The sequence below is a fragment of the Oncorhynchus tshawytscha genome, linkage group LG10 (assembly GCF_018296145.1).
Source record: "Oncorhynchus tshawytscha isolate Ot180627B linkage group LG10, Otsh_v2.0, whole genome shotgun sequence".
Taxonomy (NCBI): Eukaryota; Metazoa; Chordata; class Actinopteri; order Salmoniformes; family Salmonidae; genus Oncorhynchus; species Oncorhynchus tshawytscha.
The window spans coordinates 41,717,929-41,740,675 of record NC_056438.1 but is presented as its reverse complement, the minus strand read 5'-3'; the positions used below and the strand labels follow the sequence as shown (position 1 = coordinate 41,740,675).

At 41.7% G+C, this 22,747-nt stretch overlaps 1 protein-coding gene across 2 annotated transcripts; it reads right to left on the bottom strand.

Annotated features, from left to right (window-relative positions):
• Nucleotides 1–541: 541 nt before the first annotated feature.
• On the bottom strand, nt 542–2,926 carry adipoqb (adiponectin, C1Q and collagen domain containing, b). Of its 2 annotated transcripts, none has more exons than XM_024435196.2 (3): nt 2,774–2,926; nt 1,606–1,972; nt 542–1,459 (listed from the first exon to the last, which is right to left on the bottom strand). In XM_024435196.2, the coding sequence occupies exons 2-3, from the start codon at nt 1,928–1,930 to the stop codon at nt 894–896; spliced, it is 891 nt and encodes a 296-aa protein (XP_024290964.1). In that variant the 5' UTR covers nt 1,931–1,972; nt 2,774–2,926; the 3' UTR covers nt 542–893. The 2 variants fall into 2 exon arrangements, with proteins under 2 accessions (XP_024290964.1, XP_042184490.1); XM_042328556.1 differs by having other exon boundaries at nt 1,606–1,964; nt 2,774–2,907.
• Nucleotides 2,927–22,747: the final 19,821 nt, after the last annotated feature.

Here is a 22,747-nt window from a genome sequence, read left to right as displayed (position 1 = left end):
TAGCAATATAGACCCTGCAGAATGAAGAGCTTAGTTATAATTGGTTCATGAGCAAGTGACGCAATGTACATGGAGGTCACCCATTGGCTCTGGAGGTGGGTTCCCTGAGTCACATCTAGAAGCCACTGCTCACATTACAACAGTTTGCACTGATCTCCAGTTTTTATTTAAGCCTCAATGTTGGCATAGAGACAAGCACAGTAACTTGTCAGCAAGTTTTTACTAGAGTACGGATTTATTCAGTTTGGGGATTGCATCCCACCACAAGTAACTTTGTCCAATGATAAAGATAAAAGCCCTAGTCATCAAACCATAAGTAGGCTATACTACTGATAAACCCTAACTGACTGTTTGGCTAAATGGGAGCCAGAAAATGTCCAAAAAGGCCCTGCCTGCCACACTCCTGAAGTGTTTTGGACACATTTGCTCAAACCTACCCACCCCCTATCGTAGCAGCAAAGCAAAACTCACTTGCTGATCTTGTTTACAAACCACTGCTATGTGAAATGACTATCTGACAAAGAAAGCATATCTGATGACATTTTACATTTGCTATAACACATTTTATTATTTCACAGACACTGCCCAAATATGTGACACTGCCATAAAGCCATCCAGGCAATAAGCTTTTTGTTAGTGCACAACTTATTACATTGAATACTAAATGTCTCTAATGCTAGAATCCACCTAACAATTGAAATGGAACATGTTATAGATCATAGAACTAACACATTTAAAAAAATTTGGAGCACTCTTTTAAAACATACTAATTTAAGAAGCTACTTATTACCCCTCCCCCCACAGTCCCCAGTCAGAGGGCAATGTATGCATATAGAGCAGTCAGGAAAAATTCACTACAGCTCGAAATATCACCCTTCAGGTCCTGCACAACCTCAGTGTCTACTAACTCCAACAGAGCGACGTCTCCTTTCCTCCAACTCTCCCATGTCGGGATACAAAAGAAACCCGGAGAAGGTGGAGTCGTTGGTGTTGTCAGCATACACCCCCCCAAAATCCTCATCTCCGTAGATCTGCAGCCAAACCTCGTCCCCAGACTGCAGCCTCAGTATGAGGGCCCCCGAGGCCTGGTCCACGTTGCCCTCGTGGTACTGGTCATAGGTGAACATGACGGGCTTGTCGTTCTTGAACAGGCTCACCCGAGCATCTTTGGTGTAGACTGTGAGGTGGTATGTGAAGAAGTAGACCCCGGGGAGGAGGCAATGGAACTTTCCGCTCACGTCATCGTAGTGGTGCTGCTCGTTGTGGAAGAATTTATTGAAACGGATGGGCACGTTGGTGGCGGGGACGGGATCTGTGAGGCCCACGCTGAAGGAGGAATGATACAACAGGGCGCTCTCACCCTGTGCCCCCTTCAGACCGGGGTTGCCCGGGAAACCGCGAGGTCCCGGAGTGCCGTTGTCGCCCTTTTCGCCAGGCTCTCCCTTCTCACCTGGTTCACCTATACACACAAAGACATCACCAGAGTCGGGGAGAACTTAGAGGCCTGTACTGGTGTTCGTTGACTGTGCCTCATGCGGGTTACTGTGATTAGATTTACTGTGAACTTTGGATGATGTAGCAACAACAAAGAACAGTTGGTCTTACCTGTATCTCCTTTCTCACCTCGTGGGCCGTCGTGCCCGTCTCTACCGTCTCTCCCTAGGTGCCCACTGTGCCCTGGAGTGCCTGGCACTCCTCCCATCCACATGGCACAAGGCTGCCGGTCGTCAGTCATGCCGGCTTCTGTCCCAGGACCCTCAGGCTCTTCCACCTCCACCGCCGCCTCCTCATTATCTGCAGCTGCCTCTTCATCTTCTACAGCTGCATCCTCGGATGGTTCCTCTGCCTCTCCTCCATCTTCCTCCTGAGCCACGCTAAAGCTCCCAGCCAGCAGCAGGCCCAGCAGCAGCAGGCTCCACAGTAGCTTCATGGCACTTTCTATATAACCCCTCAACCTGTATAACCTTTGACACTGATGGAACAATAAACACACATCAGTATCAGACAGGTTAGTGCTATCAAGGCTGTATCACAACCGTCCATGATTGGGAGTCCCATAGGGAGGCACACAATTGGTTCATCGTCGTCCGGGTTTGGCCGGTGTAAACCGTCATTGTAAATAAGAATTTGTTCATAACTGACTTGCCTAGTTAAATAAAGCAAGCGTTCTACCACTTTGGGTCAAGGCTAGGCCCCATGCCCAAGGCATGCAATATCCCTGAGAGTGAGGGTTTGTAAATGGATATTGGATAAGGAGAAACCTCTGACAAGTTCCACCTTTTAGTATTTAGTTAAAACTGCATGACATATTGAGGTCACTTGGTGGTGAGTCCATCTGCAAAGTGCTTGCTTTGAGCAAAGGACATGTATAGTGTTGAAGAAGCTTTACTGGATCTTTTTTTTTGCAATATTACTGTAATCTGACCCATATTTGACCTCTGACCATTTTTTGACTAAATGAAAGATGCTATTGCAGTTAAGAGGCGAATGAACACATAGCTATACATATAATGCTCTTGGTGGCCAAAATCATTGCCATATACCAGCAAAGATACAATACAACTTCAAAGAAAATACCTCAAAAGTTGTATGAAATAGGATTCAATTCCAAAATAGGTTCATATCAATTTGGATCCAAAATGTTTACAGGGAATAGGTAAACAGTGTTCCCCTGGACAGTTGACCCCCTCTCCCTAGCGATAACATCATCTGATCACATGCTTTGCCAATACCTGTAAACCTGCCACAAAGGTCAGAGGTTACAGTCCCTTACCTTGTCTATGTCTTTCCCCCTCGGAGAGGCAAGTGTTCAGTGGCGTCCCCTAAGAAAACCACCCTCACTCAGAGGCTGCAGTGTGTCACAGTCCAGTTGTCCTGTGGCCAGTGTCCTTGGGGGACATGTGTAACTTATTACTGATTGCCTGTCACACTATATTTATCTCTGTCCTACTTTATTTATGGGCCTGCTGATCCAAAAGGGCAGTGGGGATTAGAGTGCCCCCTCCTTCCCTCCCCCTAACCCTGGCTGTCCACTCTGACTCTCTGCCAGCCTGGTCACAGTGTCACTTAGAGGGGGGGGGGGGTCTTAAGGTGACCGATTTCTCTCCAGAAACAGCATAATCTCTTTTTTTTTACCTGGTGAAACCTTTGAGCAATGAGGGCTAATGTTTTTTTGCCGTTCCAAATATGTGTGGCACAAAACTCCCTGACGTGAATCATCTCGTTCCCAAGACAACCGATCCACAAAGCTATCTTTACTTGTTTGCCTTGTCATGTAGACATGGTGTTGTCAGACACACTTAACACATTTGTGGTGGAAATTTTCATCAGAAAACATTTGTATCATTGTCCGCTATCAACTGGACATGTTAACGCCAGTTATTTGAAAAACCTGAAATGTCAGTTTATTTATTCTCTGTGACATCAGTGTATTAGTAACTGTAAACAGTGTTTAGGGCTTTATAATAATGTGGATACAAATCTCAAATTTACGACAGTCATGAGGACCTTAGAACTGATTACTCAGTCATCTGATTCACACCTGGAAGAAGAAGCCTCAACAAATACAAGTTAGAGAAATGTTACTTTGCCCCTTACAGCCACCGTATCAGATACACTCCCCTACAAATGTATTTGAACAGTGAAGCTAAAACTTTTAATTTGGCTCTATAATTTGTGCAGAATGTCACCTTTTATTTGAGGTTATTCCCATATCTGTTTTAACATTTAGAAATTAATGCACTATGAGTCTAGTCCCCCCATAGAGTGCCACGGTATGAATCATAATGCCCATAAAACCTAGCGGTCAAACAAGGAAATAATTGCAATTGTTTTTCCACCATTAATTTTTCCCATAGAGGATTTTAAAAACACTTAAAATAAGGGCTGTGTTTTGTGTAGGCCTGGTGGGACGTTTTAATAACCGTGTAAATCTCTCTAGGACAGGGTCACTTTTATCAATATATTCGCTTGTATTTACACCTCCAAAATGAAATGCTATTTAGTTGCTAATTTGAAGTGTTTCTAAAATTTCCAATGGGGAAAAATGAATTATGGAAAATGATTGGAACCATTTCCTTGTTTGACCACTAGGTTTTATGGGAATTATGACACCACCACTGTGGTGCTCTATTTGAAGGTGCCTTAAGTATTTGGACAAATTCACTTGGTGTATTACATTTAGTCAACTATTTTCTGCCATGTTCCTACAGTAGCAAGCAATATCTACATCAAGCTTGTGACTCTACAAACTTGTTGGATGCATTTGCAATTTGTTTTGGTTGTGTTTCGGATGTGGCCAATATAAATAAATGCTAAATAACGTATGGTGTCATTTTGGAGTCCCCTTTATTGTAAATAAGAATGTAATATGTTTCTAAACACTTATACGTTAATGTGGATGCTACTATGGTTACGGATAAACATGAATGGATTGTTAATAATGAGTGAGAAAGTTACAGATGCACAAAGAACATGCTAACCTCTCACCATTACAAATGACACTAGAAGATGGCATTTCTTGGGGGGGTATGATATTTATGCGTCTAACTTTCTCACTCATCATTATTCCCGATTAATTCAGGACTACCTGAAACATTTAAATTCTTATTTACAATAAAAGTCACTCCAAAATGACACAATACATTATGACACACTACATTATTTACCATTCACCTTCTGTACTGTCGCCTTATAAAACATTTGGGGCTCTATTTTTGGCTGGTGCTAAGGAGGCGCAGGTGTGAAACACAAGTTAGTTTGCAATTTCGTAATGTAAAAACTGACACACGGGTATTTTCCAGCCCTTAACGCCAGGTTCGGCAATTTACCTGTATTATCACCTCACTTGCGCTAAGGTAATGGCATGGATTTTGAGAGCGGAAGCACAGCCTATCCTGCCATGACACACAGTGCCCATGGAAGAGAGATGTGCCTTCTATGCCATTGAATCTCATATTTAGAAATGTATTGGTTCCCCCCCATTCTGTTTAATTTGATTAAAAACCAAGCATAGCCTACCCTCCCCTTAATCAAGGCTGGTTTAGTAGTATCGCATAAGGTGCTTATTTTTACCCTGGCCATTAGCCAAGTAGCCTATGAATAAAGGCGTTTTAAATGGTCTACTTAAAGTGCCTTGAAATATTTGAGGTTTTTGCATTCATGCCTTTTCATTATTCACAATTCACATAACTGCTATCCGTCCCCGTTTTCAAAGAGTGCCCCTTGTCCGATTACCAAAGGCTCCTCCCTCTAATGGCATATCAATTGCAGATTTTAAAATAATCTGCCTCGCACATAGGCAACAATACAATCGACAGAAGCCTAGTATCCGGGTTCCTTGGGACGTCCTTACCCCATTTGAAGTTGATATTTAAAATGGTTAGGGTTTAGGGTAGGGACGTCCCAAAATCCGGGTGTTGCACTAACCCAGCCGAATAAGAGTTGATGACAACACAAAGACCATCAATAACCTACAGAACTTGAGACAAACACATTCAGTATTAAGCCATGGAGCTCATTAATTGGCCAGTGAATGGCCAAGCCTTCATCAGACCTACAACTTGTTATTCATCAAAACCCAGTCCTTTCGCGGCACTGCCAGCTACTGCACTTATAATTCCAGCTGTGAAAATAGCAAAAATATTTCCGGACCCATAAGAGCCTGTGCTTAGATCTACCATTTGGTTAGGTTTGTTAAAATAGAGCCCTTGATCTCAAATCCAAAATGCTTGACTATAGAGCTAAATAAAATGTTTAGCTTCACTGTCCAAATAAATAAATAGGGACGTGTAGATGGCCCTCCAGGACAAAGGCATCGTCATAAACCTTATCTGCCAATTATAATCAGAGAACTCTCATATTTGCTATTCATCCAACACAAATATTCTCTGATACACCATTCAAATCACAACCTCTCCTCTGTGGGTAAGGAGCTGCTCCAATTGCAAATAAATGCACCCTCACTGTCTGAATCGTTCATTTATTTATATTAATTTCTCAAACCAACCTTAGCCTCAGTAGAAAAGTCATCTTATGAACATGTTGATTGCTCCTTTTCTAACTGACTGTTGGTAAATAAGAAAAACTTTTACTTTCCTCTAAATTCTGACTCGCTAAAAATAATAGCTCAGCACAATTCACTGAGGAGCACTAAAGAATTGGTTAAAAACAAGTTTCACTCAAAGTTTTATCTTAATCATTAATCTAAAACATCACCATCATGGTTTATATACCGGAAAGTTTGAAAACCAATTGACAATTCCCTGGGTACAGAGATGGGTGGGATTGATTCCTATTTAATTTCCCCCAAGTAGGCAATGTAAGTGAATTTAAATAATACAATAATCAATTTACTGATGTAGAGGAGGAGGGGGGTGCTGAGGAGTATTTCTGTCTGTAATAAAGTATTTGTATGGAGAAATACTCATTCTGATTGGCTGAGCCTGGCTCCCCAGTAGGTGGACCTGACTCCCAAGTGGGTGGGCCTATTCCCTCCAAGGGCTGTGCTCCTGCCCAGTCATGTGAAATTCCATATATTAGTGCCTAATTTATTTATTTAAATTGACTGATTCCTTCTATGAACTGTAACTCAGTAAAATCTTTGAAATTGTTGCATGTTACATTTATATTTTTGTTCAGTATATATATGCTAACCATAGTAAAATTGCACAAACACAAAATCACCACAGGGGTATGCTCTCCGCTAACGTGAGAGTCATGATTTCATAACCTGGAAAACTCCCAAAGAAATGGTTTTATTCAGGTCTACAGTTCAAAGGAATAAAATAACTAGTTCCTAAAGATAAAGCACAGGATCAAAGTAATTTTTTCCAAAGCAAATGAAATGTTTTATTGTAGAGAATGCTTGAATGCTTGCAGATCATAAGACCTTTTGGTAAATTGTTGGAGACCTTTTTATTCTAATCCCATATTGACAAGTTAGACATACCCAAGTCTCCCATCATGTTACAATTCACAATGAAACAATTACTCAAAGAAGAATTAATAAGGTGGATAAAGACGGTATACACACATCACTTGTAAATGTGATGCCACTTCAAAGATAGCAAAGAATCTGCAGAAATAAATACCCCTTGCACACTTGTTGCACTCTTTTAAATTCTCAGTCTCTTACTCACTCCTTTCACTGGTCCTGACCAACAGGTGGATGGAGGCCAAGGCATTTCCACATAGGGGGCAAAGCAGTTCTGAGAAATGCTATTTGCATACGTTATCAACAAAAGGCTGAGATGAAAGAGTAGCGAGGCTTTTATAAAGATGTAAAACCTGTTTGTCTGTAATTACATTTATTAAGGCGAGGTTGTGTACAAAAAGTGAATATGGGCAAGTAAATAACACAGGCACCCAGAAACATTTACTGACCCGGGGAGTCTGCAAGATTGTTCTGCCCTCTTCTAATAAAGGTCACCTGTGAAAACTTCCAGACAATATTACGAATGTGATTAATCGAAGGTGAAATATGTGGCATTTTTATAACCTTTCCAAGGGGTCATTAGAGGCCACATAGTCTATGTAAAACATAAGGTGATTTATTGGCTTGTGGCCAAGGTTCCCCAAGTGCCAATGAACTGGGGTGACCCTCTCTATATGACAAGCTCAACACATGAGACGTAGGCTTTCCTTGTGTCATTGATTCAGCGATTTGTATTAACATGTTAGTTACATATTATAGTAATTGCATAGCATAGGAGTTGAGCGATTTGTGTAATTTCACAAGAGAAATAGGTAATGTTGTTCCAAAACCCTTGTCCCATTACTATGCAATTACAAAAACAAATTGAACTTTAACAGGGATGTAAACTAGTCACCATTCGACGAAATGTGCCGTTTTGAATCCAAATTAGGGGACCTACGTGATTCGTGTAGATCCGATGAGAAACGTTTGGTTTCTCATCGGTGTGGTGTGGTGGAACAACTATTAGCATTGCTAAGTGTCTTGCTAGCTGGATTGAATTCACAGTTAGCTAGCCAGAGAAATGTTGAGCAACATTAGCCAACTTATCTGATCGAATAATCAAGTTTATGGTGTGAAAATCAGCTTGCTAATAAAGTCAGACAGCTAACATTAACGTTACAACATCAGATGAGCTGACATTAGTAACCTAACCAATTCGCTATAACTGGTATTCGACTCCTTGCCGTTCCTCAAGTTATAACGCGTTAGGTGCTTACTGGACCCTGGCAATCTGTGTGAAATGTTAACTAGTTCATTAGATAACGAACTAACCACTATCTGTTAAGCAATGTTTCCCTCTACAGTATGTGGTTAATTTTTAGAATGAGAGGATTAAGTGAAAATGAGGTGTTGCTTGTTAAGCAAGTGGATTCAGGGATCAAGTTGCTGGAGCTGGGCCTGGCTTTAGCTGGATGCCACTATAGAGGTGAATGGAACACCACACACTTTCCCTCTTTCTCACTTTTGCTTGGCACATTGTAGAACACATGTCCACAGGCAGAAAGTGTACAATGTAATAATGTGCAGTGTAGCCCAAATATATTGTTTTTGTTGTGTTGAACTTGACTCTTTCTCAAGCCTTGAGAGTGTCATTTGCAGTAGTCTAGGCAGCAAATAACATTGGATTGCTTTCTTTCCATTTTTTAGCTGTGAGTTAGGTTCACATTAACCACTTGTTATTTTACACACAGAGACTGATCATGTAGATCATATTCTTTGTTGTTTAATTAGTTAAAACCAGCATTTCCCCCTAGCAGGGATTTTTTTTTGCATGTTTCAGTGCCATCAGCAGTTTGCATCCCTGATTGTAAGTCCTCATCTTATATGACCACAAATACACCTGAACTATTATGGTGATCTTCGTTAACCCGGGAAGTCCCAAGAGATTAAATATCTTAACTGAGACTTGCAAATATATATTGGCATAACATTAGAAGGGGTGAAGCAATGTCTGTTTTCATTAACTTCTGGTGTAAAACTGTGGTGGAATTACACATCTTGCCTTGGGCAGGAGTGTGTGTGAAAGTCATTTAGAAAACCCTGAGCTGCCAACATTCAACAGAGGTGTGTTAATGAAATTGAAAATGCCATGACGTTGCGGCCTACAGTCAGAACTTACAGTGCGTTCAGAAAATGTTCATACCCCTTCACTTATTCCACATTTTGTTGTGTTACAGCCTGAATTGAAAATGTATTAAATATATATTTTTCTCACCCATCTATGCACAATACCCAATAATGACAAAGTGAAAACATGTTTTTAGAAATGTACTATACATAAGAATTCACACCCTTTTGCTATGACACTCCAAATTGAGCTCAGGTGCATCCAACTTCCTTTGATCATCCTTGTCACTACAACTCGATTGGAGTCCACCTGTGGCCAATTCAATTGTTTGGACATAATTTAGAAAGAAACACACCTGTCTAAGGTCCCACAGTTGACAGAGTAGAGCAGAATCTATACCATGAAGTTCAAGAAACTGTCTGTAGATCTCTGAGATAGAATTGTTGTGAGGCATGTATCTGGGGAAGAGTATAAAACTATTTCTAGAGTATTGAAAGTTTCCAAGAGCACAGGTCTTCATCATTAGGAAATTGAAAAAATATGGAACTACCAAGACTGCCTACAACTGGCCGTCCGACCAAGCTGAGCAACCGGTTAAAAAGGACCTTGGTCAGGGAGGTGACCAATGACCACTGACAGAACTACAGAGTTCCTTGGCTGAGACAGCAGAACGTGCCAGAAGGACAACGGTATCTACAGCACTTCACTAATCTGTGCTTTATAGGAGAGTGGCCAGACGGATGCCATTCCTGAGAAAAAGGCACATGACAGCACACCTGGAATTTGCAAAAAGACTTATGACCGATTCTGTGGTCTGATGAGACAAAAATGTAACTATTTGGCCTGAATGCAAAGTGCTTTGTCGGCAGAAAATCGGTCACAGCTCATCACCTGTCTTAGCACCATCCCTACTGTGATGAGTGCATCATACTATGGGGATGCATTTCAGTGGCAGGGGCTGGGAGACGGGTAATGGTAGATGGAGCATTGAATGGAGCCAAATACAAGCAAGTCTTTGATGAGAACCTGCTTCAGAGTGCAAACATCCTTAGACTGGGGCGAAGACTTACATTCCAACAGGACAATGACCCTATGCATACAGCCAAGGCAACGCTGGAATGGCTTCAGAACAAGAATGTGAAAGTCCTTGAGTGGTCCAGCCAAAGCGCAGGCTTGAATCCCATTGAAAATCTGTGGAAAGACATGAAAATTGCTGTTCACTGCCGCTCCCCATCTAACTTAACAGAGCTTGAGAAAATCCCCCAAATCCAGATGTGCAAAGCTGATACAGACATACCTCTTTGAGGTGACTCAACGCTGTAATCGCAAAAGGTGAATAATTACGGAAATAGTATTTTTGTATTTAATTTAATACATTTTTATAAACATGTTTTCACTGTCATTATTAGGAAACATTTGGGATTTCTCTTATGGATTGAATTTGCTTCACATTTTTTTTCCTTTATTTAACTAGGCAAGTCAGTTAACAACAAATTCTTATTTTCAATGACAGCCTAGGAACAGTGGGTTAACTGCCTGTTCAGGGGCAGAACGACAGATTTGTACCTTGTCAGCTCAGGGGTTTGAACTTGCAACCTTCTGGTTACTAGTCCATCACTCTATCTACTAGGCTACCCTGCCGCATTTGACCGTTTGATCTTTTGCAGAAGCATCCGCTACTCTTCCTTGGGTCCACAAAAAAATCCACAAAACATGACAAGTAACAAAATGCTGATACACTGATAGACAAGGACAGTCGCACAAATAAAAAATAACGATGCACAAACAATGCAACAAAGTGTCTGTGTCCCGTCTCGGTCCCCGCTGTCCTATTAGATGTTAGATTTTTTTGTAATATGTCATTTTAAAAAATAGGTTTGCTTGAGTAATTTGAGATGGAAGGGAGATTCGTGTGATCATGGCTCTGTATAATACTGTGCATTGACGTGACTTAGTTTTGGACTGAAGAGACCCCTAGTGGCATGTCTTGTGGGGTATGTATGGGTGTCTTGAGCTGAATTGTGTTTTATTATGCAGACAATATGGAATTTGTCACAGTAATATTGCAAAAAATTAGAAGAGAAGTAGTGCACTATAGAGCGTTTTGGTGGCATTCATTGAAACGTTTGGCCTTTTTGTAGCTTTCTTTTGCAAATTACAATTAACTAATGGACTTGTTTCCTAAAACTTGTCAATACTAAACATCCTATTAAGGTTTGGGAGTCCTGATTGGTGGAGTGCTGCAGAGATGGTTGTCCTTCTGGAAGGTTCTCCCCATCTTCAAAGAGTAACTCTGGAGCTCTGTCAGCATGACCATCGGGTTCTTGGTTACCTCCCTGACCAAGGCCCTTCTCCCCCGATTGCTCAGTTTGGCCATGCGGCCAGCTCTAGGAAGAGTCTTGGTGGTTCCAATCTTCTTCCATTTAAGAATGATGAAGGCCACTGTGTTCTTGGGGACCTTCAACGCTGCAGAAATGTTTCGGTACCCTTCCTCAGATCTGTGCCTCGACACAATCCTGTCTCTGAGCTCTACGGACAATTCCGTTGACCTCGTGGCTTGGTTTTTTCTCTGACATGCACTGTCAACTGTGGGACCTTTTATATAGACCAGTGTGTTCCTTCCCAAATCATGTCCAAACAAATGAATTTACCACAGGTGGACTCCAATCAAGTTGTAGAAACTGCTCAAGGATGATCAATGTTAACAGGATTCATCTAAGCCCAATTTTAAGTCTCATAGCAAAGGGTCTGAATACAAAAACATTTCTAAAAACCTGTTTTTCGCTTTGTCATTATGGGGTATTGGGTGTAGATTGAGGATTTTATTTGTTTAATGAGTTTTAGAATAATGCTCTAATGTAACAACATATGAAAAAAGGGATGCGGTCTGAATTATTTTCCGAATGCACTGTATGAGCCTATCTGATCATTGTCCTTATTACTGCCAGAGAAACATTTCTGAATCTACTAAAATAACCAGAAGATGATATAATGTGTCCTTACTACAAAATCCTACTTTCTGTGAACAATTTGGAATTGAATTAATTCATAATGATTAACAAAAATGCAGTCAATGATCCTCTGATTTTATGGGAAGCCATTAAAGGTTTTATAATAAACAATGCAACAGCATTTTTATCTGGGCTGAATATATCACAATTAAAGAAGATATCAGAATTTGAAAAATTGTTAATGATGTTAGAGCATTCTCCAAAAAAAAAATCTGACCAGGTAGTGATGGCCCCCTATCTTTAATAAACACAGATATTAATAACCTCTTGATGCACCTATCCCGTTAGCCGGATCATTTTCATCAACATCCGCTGAATTGCAGAGCTCATAAAATGAATCGCTTACCTTTGATGATCTTCGGATGTTTGCACTCACGACACTCCCAGTTACACAATACTTGGAATTTTCATCTGCGATGTCGTGACCGCTCGAGCCTGTGGATTTCTGAAAATAACACGCCAAACAAATGGAGGTATTTTGGATATAAAAATAATCTTTATGGAACAAAAGGAACATTTATTGTGTAACTGGGAGTCTCGTGAGTGCAAACATCCGAAGATCATCAAAGGTAAGCGATTTAATCTATTGCTTTTCTGACTTTCGTGACCAATCTACTTGGCTGCTAGGTGTTTGTAATATTTTGTCTACTGAGAGAGATGTTGTTACATAAATGCTTGTTATGCTTTAGCCGAAAATCTGTATTGAAATCTGACACGCCAGGTGGATTAACATCAAGCTACGCTGTGTTTTGCTATATTGCACTTGTGATTTCATGAAAATTTTATATTTTTGTTAATTTAATTTGAATTTGGTGCGCTGCAATTGAGGGTGTTGAAAATGATCCCGCTAGCGGGATGGGTACGTCAAGAAGTTAACCGGAAGAATATCTATTGTCAAAATTAATATATGGCCATGGCTGAATTTCTGTAGTTAATTTCTACCCTTGTCTCCCCCTTCTGGCTATTGCGATAAAATCCATAGCGCGGTCTCAAAATGTACAGTGTATGGCAAGGTACGTGAACCCAGAAAAATTAACAAACTTGCAAAGAGGGAAAGACATGGGACTCTTCCTACCAAGACATGAACGGTAAAATAATGAAGGAACCCTTTCAAGTTCAGCCGCAAGTTATTACAGGAATTATAACGCATCGACTATTTCTCTCTAAACCATATACCTTTGACTATTACGAGCCGGCTGCTGCCTACCAGCCACCCCTCAGTCAGACTGCTCTATCAAATATCAAATCATAGACTTAACTATAATAAACACACAGAAATACGAGCCTTAGGTCAAATCCGGAAACTTATCACCTCGAAAACAAAAGTTTATTATGTTCCGTATTTTATCTAACGGGTGGCATCCATGAGTCTAAATATTCCTGTTACATTGCACAACTTTCAATGTTATGTCATAATTACGTACAATTCTGGCAAATTAGTTCGCAAAGAGCCAGGCGGCCCAAACTGTTGCATACACCCTGACTCTGCGTACAATGAATGCAAGAGGTGACACAATTTCACCTGGTTAATATTGCCTGCTAACCTGGATTTCTTTTAGCTAAATATGTAGGTTTAAAAATATATACTTGTGTATTGATTTCAAGAAAGGCATTGAAAGGCATTTCGCGTAACAGGCAGGCTCCTCGTGGAGTCCGCAGTCAAACTACCACCCCTCATCACTGTCAAACGCTCCCTAAAACACTTCTGCGAGCAGGCCTTTCTAATCGACCTGGCCCGGGTATCCTGGAAGGATATTGACCTCATCCCGACAGTCGAGAATGCCTGGTCGTTCTTTAAAAGTAACTTCCTCACCATCTTAAACAAGCATGTCCCTTTCAAAAAATGTAGAAATAAGAACAGATATAGCCCTTGGTTCACTCCAGACCTGATTGCCCTCTTCAAAGGGCTCTCTAGACCCAAACTGTTATAGACCTATATCCATCCTGCCCTGCCTTTCTAAAGTCTTCGAAAGCCAAGTTAATAAACAGATCACTGACCATTTCGAATCCCACCGTACCTTCTCCGATGTGCAATCCGGTTTTCGAGCTGGTCACGGGTGCACCTCAGCCATGCTCAAGATACTAAACGATATCATAACCGCCATCGATAAAAGAAAGTACTGTGCAGCCGTCTTCATTGACATGGCCAATTCTTTCGACTCTGCCAATCACAGTATTCTTATTGACAGACTCAACAGCCTTGGTTTCTCAAATGACTGCCTCACCTGTTTCACCAACTACTTCTTAGACAAAGTTCAGTGTGTCAAATCGGAGGGCCTGTTATCCGGACCTCTGGCAGTCTCTATGGGGGTACCACAGGGTTCAATTCTCATGCCGACTCTTTTCTCTGTATATATCAACGATGTCGCTCTTGCTGCGGGTGATTCCCTGATCCACCTCTACACAGACGACACCATTCTGTATACATCTGGCCCTTCTTTGGACACTGTCTTAACTTGTTGAGAATAAGGGGCAGTATTTTCACTTTGGATGAATTGCATGCCCATAGTGAACTGCATCAAACTCTGTCCTAGATTGCTAATATATGCATATTATTATTACTATTGGATAGAAAACACTTTGAAGTTTCTAAAACTGTTTGAATTATGTCTGTGAGTATAACAGAACTCACAGGGAAGGCAATCTTCCAAACATGAAGTGAAATTCTGAAAGTTGGGGCAACTTTGATGTCATCGCCCCCTCCTTTCCTGGCAAGATATGGATCTGGAAGCACTTCCTATGCCTTCCACTAGATGTCCTCATTCAGTAGAAAGTGTAATGGAGCATTTGCTGTGAACTTTGACCTAATGGGAGGGAAAATAGTCAGTGTCCCGACAGAATGGCATTTTGCTGTGGCGCATTTCTCTGTGGGTGCTACGGCTGTTCCATTCGGCTCCAGATGAAAACGTATGATCCGGTTGGAACGTTATTGGATATACAGTGCCTTGCGAAAGTATTCGGCCCCCTTGAACTTTTGCCACATTTCAGGCTTCAAACATAAAGATATAAAACTGTTTTTTTTGTGAAGAATCAACAACAAGTGGGACACAATCATGAAGTGGAACGACATTTATTGGATATTTCCAACTTTTTTAACAAATCAAAAACTGAAAAATTGGGCGTGCAAAATTATTCAGCCCCTTTACTTTCAGTGCAGCAAACTCTCTCCAGAAGTTCAGTGAGGATCTCTGAATGATCCAATGTTGACCTAAATGACTAATGATGATAAATACAATCCACCTGTGTGTAATCAAGTCTCCGTATAAATGCACCTGCACTGTGATAGTCTCAGAGATCCGTTAAAAGCGCAGAGAGCATCATGAAGAACAAGGAACACACCAGGCAGGTCCGAGATACTGTTGTGAAGAAGTTTAAAGCCGGATTTGGATACAAAAAGATTTCCCAAGCTTTAAACATCCCAAGGAGCACTGTGCAAGCGATAATATTGAAATGGAAGGAGTATCAGACCACTGCAAATCTACCAAGACCTGGCCGTCCCTCTAAACTTTCAAATCAAATCAAATCAAATTTTATGTGTCACATACACATGGTTAGCAGATGTTAATGCGAGTGTAGCGAAATGCTTGTGCTTCTAGTTCCGACAATGCAGTAATAACCAACAAGTAATCTAACTAACAATTCCAAAACTACTGTCTTATACACAGTGTAAGGGGATAAAGAATATGTACATAAGGATATATGAATGAGTGATGGTACAGAGGAGCATAGGCAAGATACAGTAGATGGTAATCGAGTACAGTATATACATATGAGATGAGTATGTAAACAAAGTGGCATAGTTAAAGTGGCTAGTGATACATGTATTACATAAGGATGCAGTCGATGATATAGAGTACAGTATATACGTATGCATATGAGATGAATAATGTAGGGTAAGTAACATTATATAAGGTAGCATTGTTTAAAGTGGCTAGTGATATATTTACATTTCCCATCAATTCCCATTATTAAAGTGGCTGGAGTTGAGTCAGTGTCATTGTCAGTGTGTTGGCAGCAGCCACTCAATGTTAGTGGTGGCTGTTTAACAGTCTGATGGCCTTGAGATAGAAGCTGTTTTTCAGTCTCTCGGTCCCAGCTTTGATGCAGCTATACTGACCTCGCCTTCTGGATGATAGCGGGGTGAACAGGCAGTGGCTCGGGTGGTTGATGTCCTTGATGATCTTTATGGCCTTCCTGTAACATCGGGTGGTGTAGGTGTCCTGGAGGGCAGGTAGTTTGCCCCCGGTGATGCGTTGTGCAGACCTCACTACCCTCTGGAGAGCCTTACGGTTGTGGGCGGAGCAGTTGCCGTACCAGGCGGTGATACAGCCCGACAGGATGCTCTCGATTGTGCATCTGTAGAAGTTTGTGAGTGCTTTTGGTGACAAGCCGAATTTCTTCAGCCTCCTGAGGTTGAAGAGGTGCTGCTGCGCCTTCTTCACGATGCTGTCTGTGTGGGTGGACCAATTCAGTTTGTCTGTGATGTGTATGCCGAGGAACTTAAAACTTGCTACCCTCTCCACTACTGTTCCATCGATGTGGATAGGGGGGTGTTCCCTCTGCTGTTTCCTGAAGTCCACAATCATCTCCTTCGTTTTGTTGACGTTGAGTGTGAGGTTATTTTCCTGACACCACACTCCGAGGGCCCTCACCTCCTCCTGTAGGCCGTCTCATCATTGTTGGTAATCAAGCCTACCACTGTTGTGTCGTCCGCAAACTTGATGATTGAGTTGGAGGCGTGCGTGGCCACGCAGTCGTGGGTGAACAGGGAGTACAGGAGAGGGCTCAGAACGCACCCTTGTGGGGCCCCAGTGTTGAGGATCAGCGGGGTGGAGATGTTGTTGCCTACCCTCACCACCTGGTGGCGACCCGTCAGGAAGTCCAGTACCCAGTTGCACAGGGCGAGGTCGAGACCCAGGGTCTCGTGCTTGATGACGAGCTTGGAGGGTACTATGGTGTTGAATGCCGAGCTGTAGTCGATGAACAGCATTCTCACATAAATAGAAGGAGTATCAGACCACTGCAAATCTACCAAGACCTGGCCGTCCCTCTGAGCTGAAAGTGATAGCAAATGCAGCTACTTGGGCACTAGTATTGGACATTATGGAACAAAACAACGATTTATTGTGGAACTAGGACTCCTTGCACTACATTCTGATGAAAGATCATCAAAGGTAAGGGAATATTTATGTTGTAATTTCGTATTTCTGTTGACTCCAACATGGCGGTTACGTCTGGGCGCAGTCTCAGATTATTGCAATGTTAGGCTTTTTCCGTAATGTTTAAAAAAAATCTGACACAGCGGTTGCATTAAGAACCAGTGTATCTTTAATTATATGTAGAACATGTATCTTTAGTCAAAGTTTATGTTGAGTATTTCTGTTATCTGGCGTAGCTTTCTATAATTCCTCCGGATAATTTTGGAGGAATTCCTGAACATGGCATCAATGTAAACCGAGATTTGTGGATATAAAATGCATATTATCGAACAAAACATAAATGTACTGTGTAACATGTCATATGACTGTCATCTGATGAAGATTTTCAAGAGGTTAGTGATTCATTTTATTTCAAATTTTATCTTTGGCTGGAAAAATGGCTGCGTTTTTTTTTGGTTTGGTGGTGGTCTAACATAAATATATGTTGTGTTTTCGCTGTAAAACATTTTAAAAATCTGACATGATGGATAGATTAACAAGATGTTTAGCTTTCATTTGAGACTTTAATGTGTGAAAGTTAAATATTTCTAAAGAATATTTTTGAATTCCCTGTGCCACCTTTTCAGCTGAACGGGGGGGGGGGGGTGGAGTTCCCAACAGGTTTAACTAACCTTCCGTGGCCTCCAACTGCTCTTAAAACCTTTTAGGGTTTCTGCCCATATCAGATATGTCTATGTACTGTGATTTAAAAAAATGTTCTTACAACCTCATGCTAATCACATTAGCCTACGTTAGCTCAACCTCCCCCCAGACGTGGCACTGATCCTTTAGAAGTTTAGGATGCCTGTGAAAAAAAAGGTACTCTGATGAAGCGAAGAGCACCTTTTCCTTCTGAAAGAGATCCATTGCTGACCACAGAGTGCATCTGATTGGATTGCTGGAATATGGAGCCTGATTGCGCTCCTTCTCATATGCGAGGAAGTTCCCTGGCGAGCTTTGTGTGTTTTCAGTGTCCCACCTCAACAACATCCGGTGAAATTGCAGAGCGCGAAATTCAAAATAAAAAAATCGTAATATTAAACATTCATGAAAATACAAGTGTCTTACATCATTTAAAAGCTTAACTTCTTGTTAATCCAACCGCGTTGTTAGATTTCAAAAAGGCTTTACGGCAAAAGCATACCATGTGATTATCTGAGGACAGTGCCCCGCATACACCAGCATTAAAAACATTTTTCAAACCAGCAGAGGCGTCACAAAAATCAGAAATAGCAATAAAATAAATCACTTACCTTTGAAGATCTTCCTATGTTTGCAATCCCAAGGGTCCCAGAAAAGTCTGTTTAGTTGGTGAATTTGATTCAGTAACCCACCGTTCCACTCGTTCAACATGCACACAAAGGAATCCCAAATGTTACCGGTAAACTTTGTCCAAACAAGTAAAACAACGTTTCTAATCAATCCTCAGGTACCCTAATATGTAAATAAACAATACAATTTAAGACGGAATGTAGTCTGTTCAATACCGGAGATAAATAACGAAGTGCTCGCCCTCATTCACACGCGCCACAAGACTAGAGTCCTAATGAGAGACACCTTGAAAAACTGCAACTACTTGCTCATTTTTCAAACAACAAACCTGAAACCCTTTCTGAAGACTGTTGACATCTACTGGAAGCCATATGAACTGCAATCTGGGAGGAATTCCTTTGAATATCCGATAGACAAGCATTGAAATGGCCTGTGACCTAAAAAAAAAATCAGGATGGATTCTCCTCGGGTTTTCGCTTGCCATATGAGTTCTGTTATACTCACATACATTATTTTAACAGTTTTAGAAACTTCAGAATGATTTCTATCCAAAGCTACCATTATATATCCTTGCTTCTGGGCCTGAGTAACATGCAGCTTACTTTGGGCACGTCAGTCATCCGAATTTCCGAATACTGCCCCCTAGTCCTAAGAGACTAACTCCTAAAGCTAACAGACAGGCCCCAATTCAATCAGATAGAATCAGATAAAGGAGTACCACAGTGCGTTTACTCAAAGGTCGGAGGCCAAGTTAAAGCCAACACACCCTGCAAGCTGTGCCTTTCGCAGACATTGTCATTGGATATTGACGTAAAACCAAACCTCCTTAAAATATTTTCTTTATGTGTTGTGTCTGGGTTTCTATGAAGTTACACTGGTGCTTGTGACTCAGGGTGGCTGCTGTAGTGGAGGTCAAAGGAGGGTGATGTGCGATGCGTGTTTCTGAGCTATTTTCTAACCCTGAAAGATCATATGCAACATTTACTCAAATGAAAAGCTTATTGCCATCAATAACATAATTAAGATTATTAAGAGTAAGGCATCCACTAATTTGGTGCATTAAGAGAGCACGCAGCATTCTGCACTCAGTCTGCTGCAGCTTCACATACTATTGTGACTTTTTATCTCAATATGAAATCATTTCTGGGTAACAATTGGGTAACTTACCGAGATTGTTTTCCATTAAAATGGTCAAAAAGAAACAAAAATAGCTTTCTCAAACAAGAAGTTAGCTAGGACTGTCTGGAAGTTGTCTGAGTGGGGAGAGGGAAAAGTGAAAAATAGCTATTGTCAGACAGGTTTTGGAACTATCTTTCTTATTTGTCTATTAACTCATTTACCACCTGGTGATGCCACCAGGCAGGCCAAAACTCCAAAACGTTTGAAATGTCTCTTACAGTGAAAGGGAATTTTCACAATTTCACAGTAATATTCCAAACTTGTAGTGTGGCAATATACACTGCTCAAAAAATAAAGGGAACACTAAAATAACACATCCTAGATCTGAATGAATGAAATATTCTTATTAAATACTTTTTTCTTTACATAGTTGAATGTGCTGACAACAAAATCACACACAAATTATCAATGGAAATCAAATGTATCAACCCATGGAGGTCTGTATTTGGAGTCACACTCAAAATTAAAGTGGAAAACCACACTACAGGCTGATCCAACTTTGATGTAATGTCCTTAAAACAAGTCAAAATGAGGCTCAGTAGTGTGTGTGGCCTCCACGTGCCTGTATGACCTCCCTACAACGCCTGGGCATGCTCCTGATGAGGTGGAGGATGGTCTCCTGAGGGATCTCCTCCCAGACCTGGACTAAAGCATCTGCCAACTCCTGGACAGTCTGTGGTGCAACGTGGCGTTGGTGGATGGAGCGAGACATGATGTCCCAGATGTGCTCAATTGGATTCAGGTCTGGGGAACGGGCGGCCAGTCCATAGCATCAATGCCTTCCTCTTGCAGGAACTGCTGACACACTCCAGCCACATGAGGTCTAGCATTGTCTTGCATTAGGAGGAACCCAGGGCCAACCGCACCAGCATATGGTCTCACAAGGGGTCTGAGGATCTCATCTCGGTACCTAATGGCAGTCAGGCTACCTCTGGCAAGCACATGGAGGGCTGTGCGGCCCCCCAAAGAAATGCCCCTCTACACCGTGACTAACCCACCGCCAAACCGGTCATGCTGGAGGATGTTGCAGGCAGCAGAACATTCTCCACGGCGTCTCCAGACTCTGTCACGTCTGTCACGTGCTCAGTGTGAACCTGCTTTCATCTGTGAAAAGCACAGGGCACCAGTGACGAATTTGCCAATCTTGGTGTTCTCTGGCAAATGCCAAACGTCCTGCACGGTGTTAGGCTGTAAGCACAACCCCCACCTGTGGATGTCGGGCCCTCATTCCACCCTGATGGAGTCTGTTTCTGACCATTTGAGCAGACACATGCACATTTGTGGCCTGCTGGAGGTCATTTTGCAGGGCTCTGGCAGTGCTCCTCCTTGCACAAAGGTGGAGGTAGCGGTCCTGCTGCTGGGTTGTTGCCCTCCTACGGCCTCCTCCACGTCTCCTGGTGTACTGGCCTGTCTCCTGGTAGCGCCTCCATGCTCTGGATACTACGCTGACAGACACAGCAAACCTTCTTGCCACAGCTCGCATTGATGTGCCATCCTGGATGAGCCGCACTACCTGAGCCACTTATGTGGGTTGTAGACTCCGCCTCATGCTACCACTAGAGTGAAGGCACCGCCAGCATTCAAAAGTGACCAAAACATCATCCAGGAAGCATAGGAACTGAGAAGTGGTCTGTGGTTATCACCTGCAGAACCACTCCTTTATTAGGGGTGTCTTGCTAATTGCCTATAATTTCCACCTGTTGTCTATTCCATTGTCTATTCCATTTGCACAACAGCATTTGAAATTTATTGTCATTCAGTGTTGCTTCCTAAGTGGACAGTTTGATTTCACAGAAGTGTGATTGACTTGGAGTTACATTGTGTTGTTTAAGTGTTCCCTTTATTTTTTTGAGCAGTGTATATAAAACACAGGAAAATGTTTTTGACTGCACTGGGCCTTTGATATAGAGACAAATCTTTTTTTTAAACTCATTAAAAAATTGATATGCAACACATCATCTTAGTGCACTTCTGGCCCAGGATCACCTAAATGTCTCTTTACTCCCTTTTACTTTTGCGAATGAGGAGCCTAAGTCACCAGTAACATATCGAAATGAAGAGGCAATCAAGCAACGTACAACTGAAGAAACCAAAGCAGCGATTGCAAATGAGGCCCACATTACTCAAGGAATTGAAATGTAGTTTGTACTCTTAAAAGTTGTTTCAATGCTAGACTTAATTAAGTATTGATCTCCCTTAGACTCTGAGAGATGAAGAAGAGAAAGTGCAAGGTAGGAGAGTGAGAGGATGCGGCTGTCCCTGGTGCTCTCACTTGTTTTCACTTGTTTCCCTCTGTATCTGAACCGCTCCAATCCACTTCAACACCCTCCTGATAGAAACTGAGCAGCAGAAATGATGCTCAGCAGCTCAGAAAACAGCTGAATAGGAATTTCTTTCTGGTGTAATTTTCTCGATAATCCATTTTAATGACATGGCCAAACATCAATGTTCCCGTCACTTGTAAAGGCAGTTAGCGTAAATTATGTCGTATTTATGGCCCCAGGCCACCTGAGGTGAGATTTCTTTTCTAACTTATCTCATGAGGGGAAGGGGAAATAATTGATTAGGAATGGAAGGTAAACCCTGGGCAGGTAAATCAACACGGCCCAGAGTATGCGTGAAAAAGGAACTCCACATTTTTTTATTTAATTATGAATCCCCATTACTCTTCTTGGGGTCCAAGCACATTAAGGCAAATATTTCACATACAACAAAATATGAAACAGTACATCATTATAACACTGTCACACCACCACATATCCACAACACAAAATGTATGATACCACTATGCAACAATATTACAATGTATGTGTAAAGTGTGTAGATTGTGTGTGCTAGCGCTCGTATGCATGTGTCTGTACTTGTGTGTGTCTCTTCACAGTCCCCACTGTTCCATAAGGTGTATTTTATCTCCTTTTTTTCTGATTCTACTGCTTGCATCAGTTACCTGATGTGGGATACAGTTCCATTTAGTCATGGCTCTAGGTAGTACTGTGTGCCTCCCATAGTCTGTTCTGGACTTGGGGATTGTGAAGAGACCTCT

Coding starts and splice junctions, on each gene's coding strand:
- adipoqb (XM_024435196.2), bottom strand. CDS start 1,930: ATGAAGCTACTGTGGAGCCTGCTGCTGCTGGGCCTGCTGCTGGCTGGG. Junction 1,460..1,605: donor AGGTGAGAAAGGAGATACAG/GTAAGACCAACT, acceptor TTGTGTGTATAG/GTGAACCAGGTGAGAAGGGA.